General features: G+C 36.3%; 1 protein-coding gene across 1 annotated transcript in view; it reads right to left on the reverse strand.

Moving 5' to 3' along the window:
• The window catches only part of Dock4 (dedicator of cytokinesis 4), a 440,321-nt gene that overhangs the window by 154,361 nt on the left and 272,697 nt on the right, over window positions 1-13,263 (reverse strand). Inside the window, exon 13 of the mRNA XM_090333045.1 lies at window positions 614-739. Coding sequence (XP_090189171.1) covers window positions 614-739 — 126 coding nt within the window. The remainder of the gene's footprint in view (window positions 1-613; window positions 740-13,263) is intronic.

The following is a 13,263-nucleotide window of genomic DNA, read 5'->3' on the forward strand; positions in this document are numbered from 1 at the left end:
TGGTCTATACATTGTCCTGATAATTTTTTTTAAAAAAGATGAAAGAGGGCATGTTCTTAAAAACTTATGTTGATGAAGAGCTTAGGACCTGTAAAATTCATTAGCTTCAGTGAGTTTGGCATAGGTTTTTACAATGTGAGTCTTCTTAATTCCATCCTTTTTTTTTTAAATAAGAAAACAGTCCAGTAGAGGTGAATTTTTTTGGAACTTATATAGATGTGACTCATACACACAAATAGATCCAGAAAAAGTACAGAAAGACAGAGGGTATCTGCATATGGCTGCTTATGTATATATACAGATATGTATACATGTCCTCAAAACCTAGGAGCACGTCCTCCAAGTGAATTCCCTGCATTTTTTATGAAATAATAAAATACTTACAGAATACTGTCTCAGTTTTCATTATTGGATCATAGTCATAAAAATCACCTACCTCCAAAAATCAGAATCTAAAGATCTGTATTTGTATTTGCTTATTATCACATAGCTCATTTGATTTTTCAGCATGGCCCATTTGCACTTCAGAACTGACAGTGCAAAAAAATGTGTCAGATGTCAAAAGAGACAATTATCCATAATTCCTGAGTGTGGTACATCCCAAGTCACTTACCAGGCATGATAATATTAGAAAATCCCAACTTTCTTGTTATGGACACCCCATGAGAAAAGACTGAGGAGTATTCTCTTCTGATTTGTTCAATGTCTCCGTGTAATAGCTGCAGGGAAACTGCCAAACCTAAATAGAAAACAGAGATCAAGTTTATTCAGAAGAATAGAAATAATATAAACAGGAATGGAAATCCTTCAACAAACCTGACTTTATGGTATCAACTTTAAACAAAGGATTAATACTCATGTACCTTCAACCAGGTGTTAGTGGCTCAGGACTATAATTCAAGCTACTTATATAAACATACGCACATACACATATGCATACAAACACATGAATATGTACACATGCATATTACATACCAAGTAGAAACTATATGAATAATATCTAGAAAATACTAGATACATGTTCAATATCAGCATCTGAGATTTTTCAGGAGAAAACCTGAATAGGATGCTAAGAGAAAAAACCCTGGCTCCCAGTCCCACATCTTCTCTGGCCCTGGTCAAATGAAGTGCAGTTTTGTGCCAATATTTATCCTCAGAATAGATGACAGGTAATGAGATCTAAATGAGAGTTTTAACTCCTCCCACCAACTCTATACAGCCTATGAATAACAACTTGTCAAATATCAGATGCCTAAACATAAATCTTAAGACCTAACAATTCAATGACTTTAAGAACATTGATGGAGATTTTTCTTCAATTTAAGTAAAAGGGGTGATTATATACAACCTAGATTACAGTCTTATCATGACATACAGTAGACAATCAGGAAGACATGATTTCTTCAGAACTTATCAGAGCACAGCTCACTTTCATAAACAAAAGGGAATTTAGTCACAATAGCAGTAATATTATCTTCTTTTGCTTTTTATCCAAATTTTAGTACATTATCCCAGTGGGGCATATATAGGCTGAATGACAGTCTTTCACATATAATTTCCCAAATTCTTAAGCAAAGACTATGAAGAAGAAATTAATGTCACATTTGGGTGAATGAGTGTAAATGTATGTTTTAAATGCGCTATTTCTTTTTCAGCTTTTACATTCTTTCTTCATTTTTAGGATTTATTGCTGAACTAATTCAGCAGATACTCACTAGACACTGTGCTGAAATGAACTATACAACTTGTGGGAGAGGTGGGTCAGGAGAAAATGGGGAAAAGTGTGACACTATTGTTCAAAAGGAAATGCATTCAATACTTGCCTTATGTAACTGTAACACCTCTGTACGCTGCCTTTTCAATAAAATTATTTAAATAAAATGATTATATGAAAATGTATTGCTTTAAAGAAATAAAGACCTAAAGAGTCTCTCCCTTGTCAAGTTGTCAAAGTTGAGTTATTTTGAAGAACTTTGTCATTAACCAGAACTCAATTTAAAAGTGGATTTGGATGGTGGACCAAAGATCTTTCATCTCTATCATCATGTATTAATACTTTTCTCTCCATCAAGTACCTGTTTTACTCAAGTTGTTACTCCCATCAATTTCCAATACAACAATGTCCTCCAAAAACAAAGGCGTAAGGATGACTACAATCACTTTATGGTGAAAAAAAGCAATGAGAAACTTATTGAGCACATCTGTGTTAGGATCTTCCTATAAACCTTCCTTTCCTACCATAGCAAACAACCATTAACAACGAAAGAAGTGTTCTTTGGATTGCTGCTTGCTTTTCATGAGGCAATAGGAAAAAAAAAGGGGGGTGGTGGTGGTGGAAGGAAAGGTTGAATACCTGACCTCTGTTTTCCAATTTGAGAATGAAGTGAGTCAGGTAGGAATTTGGAACAATAAATCTGTATCCTATTTTCACTTCCCATTCCCACCACCATCGCTGTGTATTGAGTGACTAAAGGGAACAGTATAAAGGAGTGTCTGACTTCTACAGCCATGGACAATGAGTAGGAAAGAATAAGCTCTCTGCTAAATTTGACAGAGGTAACTCTAAGAGCAGTTTTACAATGTTTTGCTCAGCACTACCAATTTCTTTTGAAGCTCAGAGGCTGGGTCACACAGAGGAAGTAAGGTGTGTTAATATCCATCTGTCTCAGCAGCAGCTTCTGCCTGACTCATGCTCTCCTGCTAACCCCAACTCAAAATCCTCACCCAAGCCATCACCACCAGCACCAGAAGCTGGTATCTGTAAAATGCCAGCCTGTGCCAGGCACAGTATCTAGTAACAGTTACTCTTCAGAGGAGATTCCTGGTCAGAAATCTTAGGGTAGGTTACAAGCAATGATTTTAAGTAGAGAGAAAGATGACTTTAAAAGTGTTTGAAATCCTATGATTGTTTTGCAAGTGTCAATCATTTTATTGAGACTTCTCATGAAATGATATGATTAGACACTTAAATGTAAGTGTAATATGTAAGAAAAAAAATCACCATCAATGAAGAAACAAAGAGATTATGTGATTCAGAGTAGGGATAGAAAGTAGGAGAGCTGGCTAGGAGTTTTGCTTAGCTTAGAAGCTACCACACAGCCAACAGTGACTTGAAAAAACAAAACAAAACAAAAAACATGAGATGAATTCTTTCCAGAGGATAAAATAATGAGAAAAAAAGACATTTAGGATGGGGGAAGAAAGTAATTAGGAGAAATATATGCCCCCCCCCAAAAAAAGAAAGAAAGGCATTTAGTCAGAAACAATGGAAATCCTTAAGGAAATTAAAGAATATACAAAAAAGAGAAAAAGATGTAGGAAAACTGAGACAGAGTGAAAGTAATAATGAACACAGAAAAACATAAATATGCTCTATAAATAGACAAAAGTGTAGAGAGGAGAGAAAAGAATGCAAACCAAGAGAGATGACCCATTTAAGAGATAGCACACTGAGGCAGCCAGCTGGTAGGTAAGGAAAAAGAATGCTGATGTGAAATGATGGGAAATATAGACAAAATTGTATGGGAGAAAGCAAAACAACACATTTAAGAGCTGACTACATCCTAAAATTTTGGTAAAAATGTTTAGACTGAGTATTTAGAAGAGGTATAAAGCCCTAGCTGTACCCTAACTTCATTTCTTTAGCCCAATAATAGTTGGCATTAGTGGGATAATTGTTATTTGGAGTTGGCCTAGTTTCTTTATACTGAAGAATTCACTGGGAAGGTGGGCTGGGAGTTTGCCTAGTGGTAGAGTGCTTGCCTAGCATGCACGAAGACCCGGGTTCAATTCCTTGGTACCACATACATAGAAAAAGCCAGATGTGGTACTGTGGTTCAAGTGGAAGAGCACTAGCCTTCAGAAAGCCCAAGGACAATGGATTATGGCTGGAGGTGTGGCTCCAATGGTAGAACATCTGCTTAGTATATGTGAGGACTTGAATTTAAATCCAAGTATCACAGGGGACCAAAAACAAAAGAAGTGGAAATGCTATTTGGAAGGGGCTTGGCTACCATACAAATCTGCTGCCAAACAATTTCTTTCCATAAATCACAATAAATAACTGAAGATCAAAGAACGGATACTTTAAAGAAGACAAAATATGGCGAAGTCCTCAAGGACTAGCTATAAAGAAACACCTGATTTCTATTTACTTTTTAATCAGGAAAATCTCCTATGTTCTTTTTTTTTTTTGCCAGTCCTGGGCTTAAGCTCAGGGCCTATGCACTGTCCTTGGATTTTTCTCAAGGCTAGAGCTCTACCACTTGAGCCTCAGCACCACTTCTGGCTTTTTCTAAGTATGTGGTACCAAGGAATTGAACCTGGGTCTTCGTGCATGCTAGGCAAGCACTCTACCACTAGGCAAACTCCCGGCCCCCTATGTTCTTTTTATAGAGGTCATTAGTTCTAACCAAAGTCAAGAGTCACTAAACATTAAGAAATAACATATCCAGATCAAGAAACTACTCAGCACTACAGAGAGATTTGGCAAACATTCACATGTTCTTTCTTTATTTTTTTAAGTTGAGCTCCAAGTAGCATGGTGGTTGCTACTTAGACAAGGATGGTAGGTGGTGGGAGATTTGGCTAAACTGCAAAATCTCAATAAGAAAGAGTAGGTATGTGCCAGAAATTGAAGTGTGGTGACTATAGCTAATAACAAGGTATTATGAACTTGAAACTGCTGAGCGGTTTCTTTTTTTCAAAAATTTTTTGAGACAGAATTTTACTATGTTGTCCAGGCTGAGATCTGACTATCTATCTATCTATCTATCTATCTATCTATCTATCTATCTATCTATCTATCTATCTATCTGTTGGTCACAGGTTTGAACTCAGGGCCTGGGCACTGTCCCTGATCTCTTTTGCTCAAGGTTAGAGCTCGAATCACTTTGAGCCATAGCTCCACTTGTGTTCAAGCCCCACCACTGACAACAAATAAAAGTCTCACAGACTTTCTTAAGCAGGCTGGTTTCATACTATAATCCATAGATCTTGGTTTCCTGAACAGCTAGCACTACAGGCAAGAGAGGCTTGTGCTCAGCTCTGCTTATAGTTTTACATTCTTTCTGCTACAATTCACAATGCTTACCATTAACAGTAGTTAACTGATGGTTTGAGAAGGTAGAAGGTGTCAACAAAGATGTATACTAGAGTGCTTGCTGCTAAGGAAATGATATCTAATAATAAAAATAAGATACACATAAATAGGATATAAAGCAGAATGAAGCAAGAATACCAAAATGAGAAATAAATATTCCTGAAAGAATCTGCATGATGGAAAAAGAGTTTTTATAGGATTTCTGATAACTTGTAAGCTAACTTGAAGAATAATTCTGTAAAGTACATAGTGTCTGCTGCGTGACAGTACTCTCTCCCATAATCCCAGTTACTCAAGAAGGTCAAAACCAGTCTGAGCAGGAAAATTCACTCACTCTTTTCTCCACTTAAAGACTAAAAAAGCTAGAAGAAGAGCTGGGGCTCAGGTGGTAAGGTGCTAGCCTTGAACAAAAGAAGGATAGTGGGGTTGGGAGTTTGGCCTAGTGGTAGAGTGCTTGCCTAGCATGCATGAAGACCTGGGTTCAATTCCTTGGTACCACATACTCAGAAAAAGCCAGAAGTGGTGTTGAAGCCCAAGTGGTAGAGTTCTAGCCTTGAGAAAAATCCAAGGACAGTCCTCAGGCCCTGAGCTTAAGCCCAAGACTGGCAAAAAAAAGGACAGTGCCCAGGCTCTTTTAAATGGTACATGTACATACACACACACACACACACAAAATACATACTGCATAATGGTTTATAGTAACTTTTTCTGGTCCCTGACATAGTACCAAAAATGAACTTGCTATCAGACAAATGTTCTCCTTATTAGAAGAAATGAAATAATTGAATTTAAACGCTGGTCAAGATGTTTATGCTCTAAATATGGATTTATGCAAAATTAATTGATTTCTAATTTTAAACAAAAGCACATTAATTAATTAATCTAAAGTCTATGTTAGGAAATTGTATTATTCATTACTAAGCTTAGCTCTATATAGAGCACAAATGTAGAAAACAAATGCTTATATCTGGGAGATTATTTGTTCTCACTACATGAGAATTAAAGGAAGCTCAATATATAATAGTTCCTTTTAAATTCATGAAATTCTGCACTTTCATATTTAAAATGGAAAGCATGCAATGATTTATAAGCAGCAGTCAAAATTAATTTATAACACGTCAGCCCTTTTGCCACTAATGCACCAAATTACATGTAGCTCTGAATATGCAGCGATGCAAAAATGGAAAGTTATGACAAATTTATTTGCTGAATATATGTTGTTTTAAACTATGAAGCTTAAAAAGTATATGACACAGCTGAAAGATCTGTTTCTAGGCTAACTTCTCTGTGCTTTGGTCACCATATCTACAAAATAAACAATGATATAACTTCTATACAGTCCTTTGGGCCATGCTTGACTCTAAGGAAATACTCAACTACCCTGCTTCTACTATAATATTTTTTTCCATATATTTTTTATTGTAATTAATAGAAGGGTTACATGATATTTGCCAGATAGAAGGTGCATTAATTCACATACATTGATACCCTTTCACATGCCTTGGTCCCCATTTCCCTTCCCCCTCCCACCCCTCATCTTGTTTTCCCCTTTCCTATCCAATTTCTTTTTTCTTTTTTTCTTTTTTTTTTTTTTTTTTGCCAGTCCTGGGCTTAAGCTCAGGGTCTGAGCACTGTCCTTGGACTTTCTCAAGGGTACAACTCTACCCATTTGAGCCTCAGAACCACTTCTGGCTTTTTTCTATGTATGTGGTACCAAGGAATCGAACCCGGGTCTTCCTGCATGCTAGGCAAGCATTCTACCACTAGGCCAAACTCCCGGCCCGCCCTATCCAATTTCAAATAACCAAATACAAATATATCACTGCTTCTCCTCCTATCCCTCCTTGTCAAGAGCACCAACAAACTAGCTTTATTAAAAAGGGCCTCAGTTCTCTATGTGCTATATATAAAGAAAATATTCATTTTAATAGGCTTGTTTTCTAACCATTAGATTAATGCTAGGATTATAGTTACATTCCTTGGAGATTTCAAAATAAAAATCAATCTGTTGAATTCAATGCCCTAACATGGAAGATGTGACTAAGCTGTAACTAAAGACAGAATTATAAGTAGGCAATATGTATACTCTCAGATGGGTAGATTAAATTCCTAATGAGGGAAGATTCAGTGACCAGATGTTAATAATCCAATGTTCTGTGTTTTGCTATTGTTGTAGGTTTTTTTGTTTTGTTTTGTTTTGTTTTTTGCCAGTCCTGGGGCTTGAACTCAGGGCCTAGGCACTGTCCCTGGGCTTTCTCAAGGCTAGCATTCTACCTCTTGAGCCACAGCACCACTTACAGCTTTTCCTGTATATATGGTACCAAGGAATTGAACACAGGGCTTCAGGCATGCTAGGTAAGCACTCTACCACAGGCCAAGCTCCCAGCCCCAATAATCCAATGTTCTGAGCAGGTGACAAGTTCAATCCCCTTGTGAAGGTGTTTAGCATGTCATTTAATGTTTCATTTACTATCCTACTTTGTATTTTTCAGTTATCCTTATTTTACTTTCAGTTTTTTCTTTTCTTCATTCCAATTCTGTATGGATTTGGTTTCATTTCCCCAATTTCTTTCTTGCTTCTTGGAAACTTTATATTGTATATAACATAAATGACTTATCATCGTACTTAGTCAGTAGTTTCTCTTTCTGGATAGTTGTGGGGAACTTGAGTTTCTACTTTTGGCTTGGTGTTCTGTAGTTTCACAACTTATCAACATATGACTCTAATTGTATTCATCCTGTTCATGACTTTTGTTGTCTCTCATTGGAGGATTTTTATATTTTGTGGAAGTTCTTCAAGTTCTCATCCTTTTCAAATATTGAAGCTTTCACATGTACTCTAGTGGTTGTTTCTGGAATTCCTATTAGATGTGTTTTCCTTTTCCTTATTCATTTTTTTGTAATTCTTAAATGTTTATTCAGAATTTTCCCTGCATTTTCTTTATAACATTCTGTATATTCTATAAAGCTATATCAGTTTACTGATTCATTTTCCATTTCTTCTCATTTTCTATTTAAGTACCATGCTCATTTAAAAATATTCAAGTCATGGGCCAGGAGTTTGGCCTAGAGGTAGAGTGCTTGCCTAGCATGCACGAAGACTTGGGTTCAATTCCTCGGTACCACATACATAGGAAAAAAAAGCCGGAAGTGGTGCTGAGATTTAAGTGGTAGAGCTCTAGCCTTGAGAAAGTCCAAGGACAGTGCTCAGGCCCTGAGCGCAAGCCCAGGACTGGCAAAAAAAAAATTATATATATATTCAAGTCATTCCAAAAAAGAGGCTATGTTTCAGGATTAGTAGTATTTTAGCCCTGAGAAAATAAAGATTGCCTTGGTAAATGGTGTGCAAAGAGCTTTGAACAATGCTAGGAAAAAGATAGTCTATTAACTTCGTGTGTGTGTATGTGTGTGTGTGTGTGTGTGACCAGGATTTGAACTTATTATCTTGAACCTGATTTAGTTATTTTTTAGATAATGCCAAGAGTTAGCTTCTGACCATAATCTTCCTACTAGTAGGCTAGGAAGACTGAGGTTGTGATATTGATATCAATTGTCATGTATTTTATCTCCCATATCATGAGTTTCATGAGTTTCGAAGACTGAACTGCAATGGGGCTTCCTTGTCATTTTTCAGCATTTAAAAATATACATACTCTAGCCAGGTTGTTGGTTCATCCTGTAATCCTAGCTACTCAGGAGGCTAAAATGAAGATTGCAGTTTGAAACCAGACCAGGCAGGAAAGTCCATGAGACTCTTATGTCAGATAAACTACTCAAATAAGGCTGTAAGTGGCTCTGTGGCTCATATGTGAGAGTGCTAGCCTTTGAGAAAAAGAAGCTAAGGGACAGTGCATAGGCCCTGAGTTCAAGCCTCAGGACTGGATTACAGATCTGAACTACCATTATTTATTGCCAGTATACAGATACTATGTAGAAGGATTGTGAGCAGAATACAACTGGTATCACTTCTAAGCTTGGCTTTCAAAATTGTGCACACCATGAGTTGTCAGCTCAACCTCTTAGAAATGTACATATGACCATATAGGATGAGGCTAAATGAACTCCAGGATATGCAAACAAGAGGTTTATCTCTGTGAATGTTGTTCTCAATGTACTGTGTATAGTTATTTTTTCCTCTTTTGTTTCCCCTTATGGTTTATCTCATGTTGTTACTGTATCTGCCTTTGATATCTAGTATATTGTATATATGTCTATTTATTTGAAATAAACAGGGAATAAAGGGAAAGGAGGGAAAAACTAAGATGATTGGGATGGTGTTGAGAGAGGGAAAGTGGAACAAAAGCATGGAAAGGGGTATTAGTGTTCAATAAGTAATGTATCCACTACCTGATGAATGCAACTGTAACCCCTCTATACATCACCCCAATAATAAAATACAATAATAAAAAATAGTTAAAGCAAGATTTACTACTTCTATTCTATTGTACAAGCTTCATTTACAAAGTTAATCATCTAAGATTTGCTTCTGGTACTAAAATGCTCCATCTTGTATCTATGACATACATGACTTTCTAAGTAAATACCCTAGAAGCTATACAGCTTACTTGGGTAGAACTCAAAACCCAAGAAAATTTTGGGAAGTACATCTTGCTTACCAAGCAGAAAAGCCCTAGTGAGATAACACTGCTGAAAAAAGGTTTCGATGGACCAAAAGTTGGGGGAACAAGAGAATGGAATGTAGAAATGAAATCAAGATGACAACAAAGGAACACGAACAGCAATATTCTAATTACAAGATGGAAGGAGCCAACTTGCTCAACGCCTTTACCCAGCAGGATATGATTACCAAAATGACAGCTATCTTTTTAACACTGGCATTTTGAAGAGCCAGGACTTATGCCATTAATGGTATCTAGCCAATTCTGAGTATGTATTTTCTCTTTCAGATGTACTTTCAAAGCCAATTTAAAATGAAGGCAATACTTAAATGAAGAAAGGAAAAGGAAAAGTGAGAGCAACAGGAGAAAGGAGAAAGGAATAAAATGAATCTGAGAAGAGGGAAGAGGAGGAGTGTAGAAAGAGGAGGCACAGATGGGTAAAAATATCACTCTAAAGAGGTGATATTGTGGGCCAGGAGCATGGCACAGTGGTAGAGTGCTTGCGTGGCCTGCACAAAGCCCTGAGTTTGATTTCTTGGAACCACATACACAGAAAAAGAGATACATGGTACAGTGAGTGAAGTGGTAGAGCTCTAGCCTTGAAAAAGCTCAAGGACAGTGCCTAAGCCCTCAGTTCAAGCCCTAGAACTAGAAATAAAACAAAACAAACAAACAAACAAAAAACCCCACAACAACACAAAAAAAGAAACAAACAACCCCCCCAAAGAGGTGACATTGATCAAAATACATTGTATTCATAAACAGCTTTGTTAAATAAGTGGCAACTCCTTTGTGCAAGTCCTTAAAATAATAATGATAAAATGAAACTCAAATTGTCAGAGAACTTATGGAGAAAATAAGCAAAAAATGAAAAAAAATGTAATTCATTTGTAATTGTAATACCTGGTTTCTAGCTTTTAGACTGTATTACTGAATTTGTGAATATGCCTATTCCTGACTATTTTCTTGAAGTAAGTAAACTCTTAAAGAATTTCAGATTAATATCACTGAGAAAAACTGAAAGTACCTGACCATAAGAACATTTTCTGAAAATCACCTACTGAAGATCTTTGAAGTAGGTAATCATATCCTTGGGATGCCTACCTTCTAATATATAAAAGGAATGGTAAGCATGAACAAATTATCTTCTGATTATAACTACTACTCCACAGATCTTCTAGTTTTAAATTTCAAAGTCTTGAGAAAGCTTTCATGTTTTCTCTGAAGAAGTGGTTAGCCTAAGAGTTTTTGAGAAAATAAGACTGCATCAGTATATAAGTATGTAAGTCATTAAATGTGAAGACATAAGAGACAACCAAAATTATTTACTTTCATTGAATGTTATTCAGAACAGAAATCTACTGATCAGAAAGAAGAGCTGGAGAGAAGCCCACACACTCAGCAGAAGCTGTAATTTTAGGATTGAAGACTATTCAGAAGGAATTAACATTTCCTTTTATAGCTAGGCATGGTTTTCACTTATAAGCTTCATCTTTATTATTTAGGAGATCAACATTTCAGTGGCATATACTAAGATTATGTCAAGAGTAAAAAGGTCCTGAGGGTTTGTTCATTTTTACTGTTCATATTTATTATGTTTGTATATTTTTTCACAATTTGAAGCCCATTGGAGTTTACTGGCTGCAAACCATTATGTAAAATTGCATAGATGGCCTGGTGGTGGTGTTCAGAACATGCTACACTAAGATATGGCATGTTGCATAACTGAATATTTTGAGAGGTATCACATTTAAGGGATAGTCCTTTCTCCTCTGAAATAGGTCTGAGGACTCTAATACAAGATGCCTTCTTTATACCCAGAGGGGAAAGACAGTTGTATCACTTAAAGGAGTCTGGCCGAGGAGAACTTGAACCAATAGACCTTGCTCAGTTTCTCATAGTTTATTATATCATTACATCATGCATTTTATCCCATTATATTCCTCCAGAAGTCACCAAACCCACTATATCAAACCCACAACACTATAAAAACACTGAGGTTTAACTGCTTCAAGTCACCACTTTCAAATGAAGGCTTCTTTAGGTCATATAAAACTCACATTAATAAACCAGCAAGCTCCTTGTTTGTGAAGCTATCTTTTTGTTTTAGGGTCACTGCCATGAACTTTGGATGTTTTCCCTCTATTAAGATAACATATGTAAATAATTCACTGTAACTTTTTTCATTTACTGAAGGGCTTGTATACTTTTGTATATGTAAAATATCCTAAACAGTATTCCTAGGTTCATATCAGAATTAGAAAAACAATAATTCACTAAGAAAATAATATTAATCTCTAATCACTACTTCCATTCACCTATAAGTTGGAGATGAGGTGTTTTCTTAAATATTACAGATAGCTTAAAAATATCTTAGAGTGTCATTCTTTGAACTATATTCACTGTTATTAGCAAGAAAGGTCTTGAAAAGCAGAAACTAAAAAGTACTTGCATTATCCCTTTCTTGGGAAGGGGCTTGGGGGGGAGGGAAATGGGGACAAAAACATGAGAAAGGGTATCAATGTGTGAGAAGTTATACATCTATTTCCTGGCAAATGTAACTGTAACCCCTCTATATATTGCCCTGACCAAAGGAAAAAAAAAGGCTGGAGTTTGGCCTGGTAGAGTGCTTGCCTAGCATGCATGAAAACTTGGGTTCAATTCCTCAGTACCACATACATAGAAAAAAGCTGAGACTCAAGTGGTAGAGCTCTAGTCTTGAGAAAGTCTAAGGACAGTGCTCAGGCCCTGAACTCAAGCCTAGGACTGGCAAAAACAAAAAAACAAACAAAAAACCCAGCACTTGTATAATCCAGGTTTTCTGTTATTAAATAAAACCTAAGAAAACTGTGAACATTATATTACAGTCTACAGGTCAGAAAGTAATAATAATAGTAGTAATACTGACATTAATTTCTTGATTTTGGCAATTTTATTTTGCTTAGTATAATTTAGCAATTGTACTTTCTATGTCCTGAGAGTAGAGTGGTATCATGTCAAATTGGTTTCATCAGTTTAGGAAAAGAAATGCATATATCTGGGGCCGGGAGTTTGGCCTAGTGGTAGAATGCTTGCCTAGCATGCACAAAGGCCTGGGTTTGATTCTTTGGTACCACATATATAGAAAAAAGCCAGAATTTGATGCTGTGGTTCAAGTGGTAGAGGCTCTAGCCTTGAGAAAGCCCAAGAATAGTGCTCAGGACCTGAGTTCAAGCCCCAAGGCTGACAAAGGAAAAAAAAGAAATGCATATATCTACATATGATAACATGTATATGAGAGTATATATATGTATATATTCACATATACACCCAAGTAAGAAGCACTGAGCATTGATATAATCTTTAAGAACTATAATACTTTAATAATTTTGAAGTGGAACTATACTACCTCAATAATATTGAATTGTGTGTGTATGTGTGTGTGTGTGTGTGTGTGTGTGTGTGTGTGTGTGTGTGAGACTGTGTATGTGGATTTAGGGGAGAGGAAAAAGCAAATATAATACAAGGTTAGCACTTGAAAAATTAGTATTTCTTTGCAATATT

This window comes from Megascapheus bottae, chromosome 5 (genome assembly GCF_031878675.1).
Source record: "Megascapheus bottae isolate mThoBot1 chromosome 5, mThoBot2.hap1, whole genome shotgun sequence".
Classification (NCBI taxonomy): domain Eukaryota; kingdom Metazoa; phylum Chordata; class Mammalia; order Rodentia; family Geomyidae; genus Megascapheus; species Megascapheus bottae.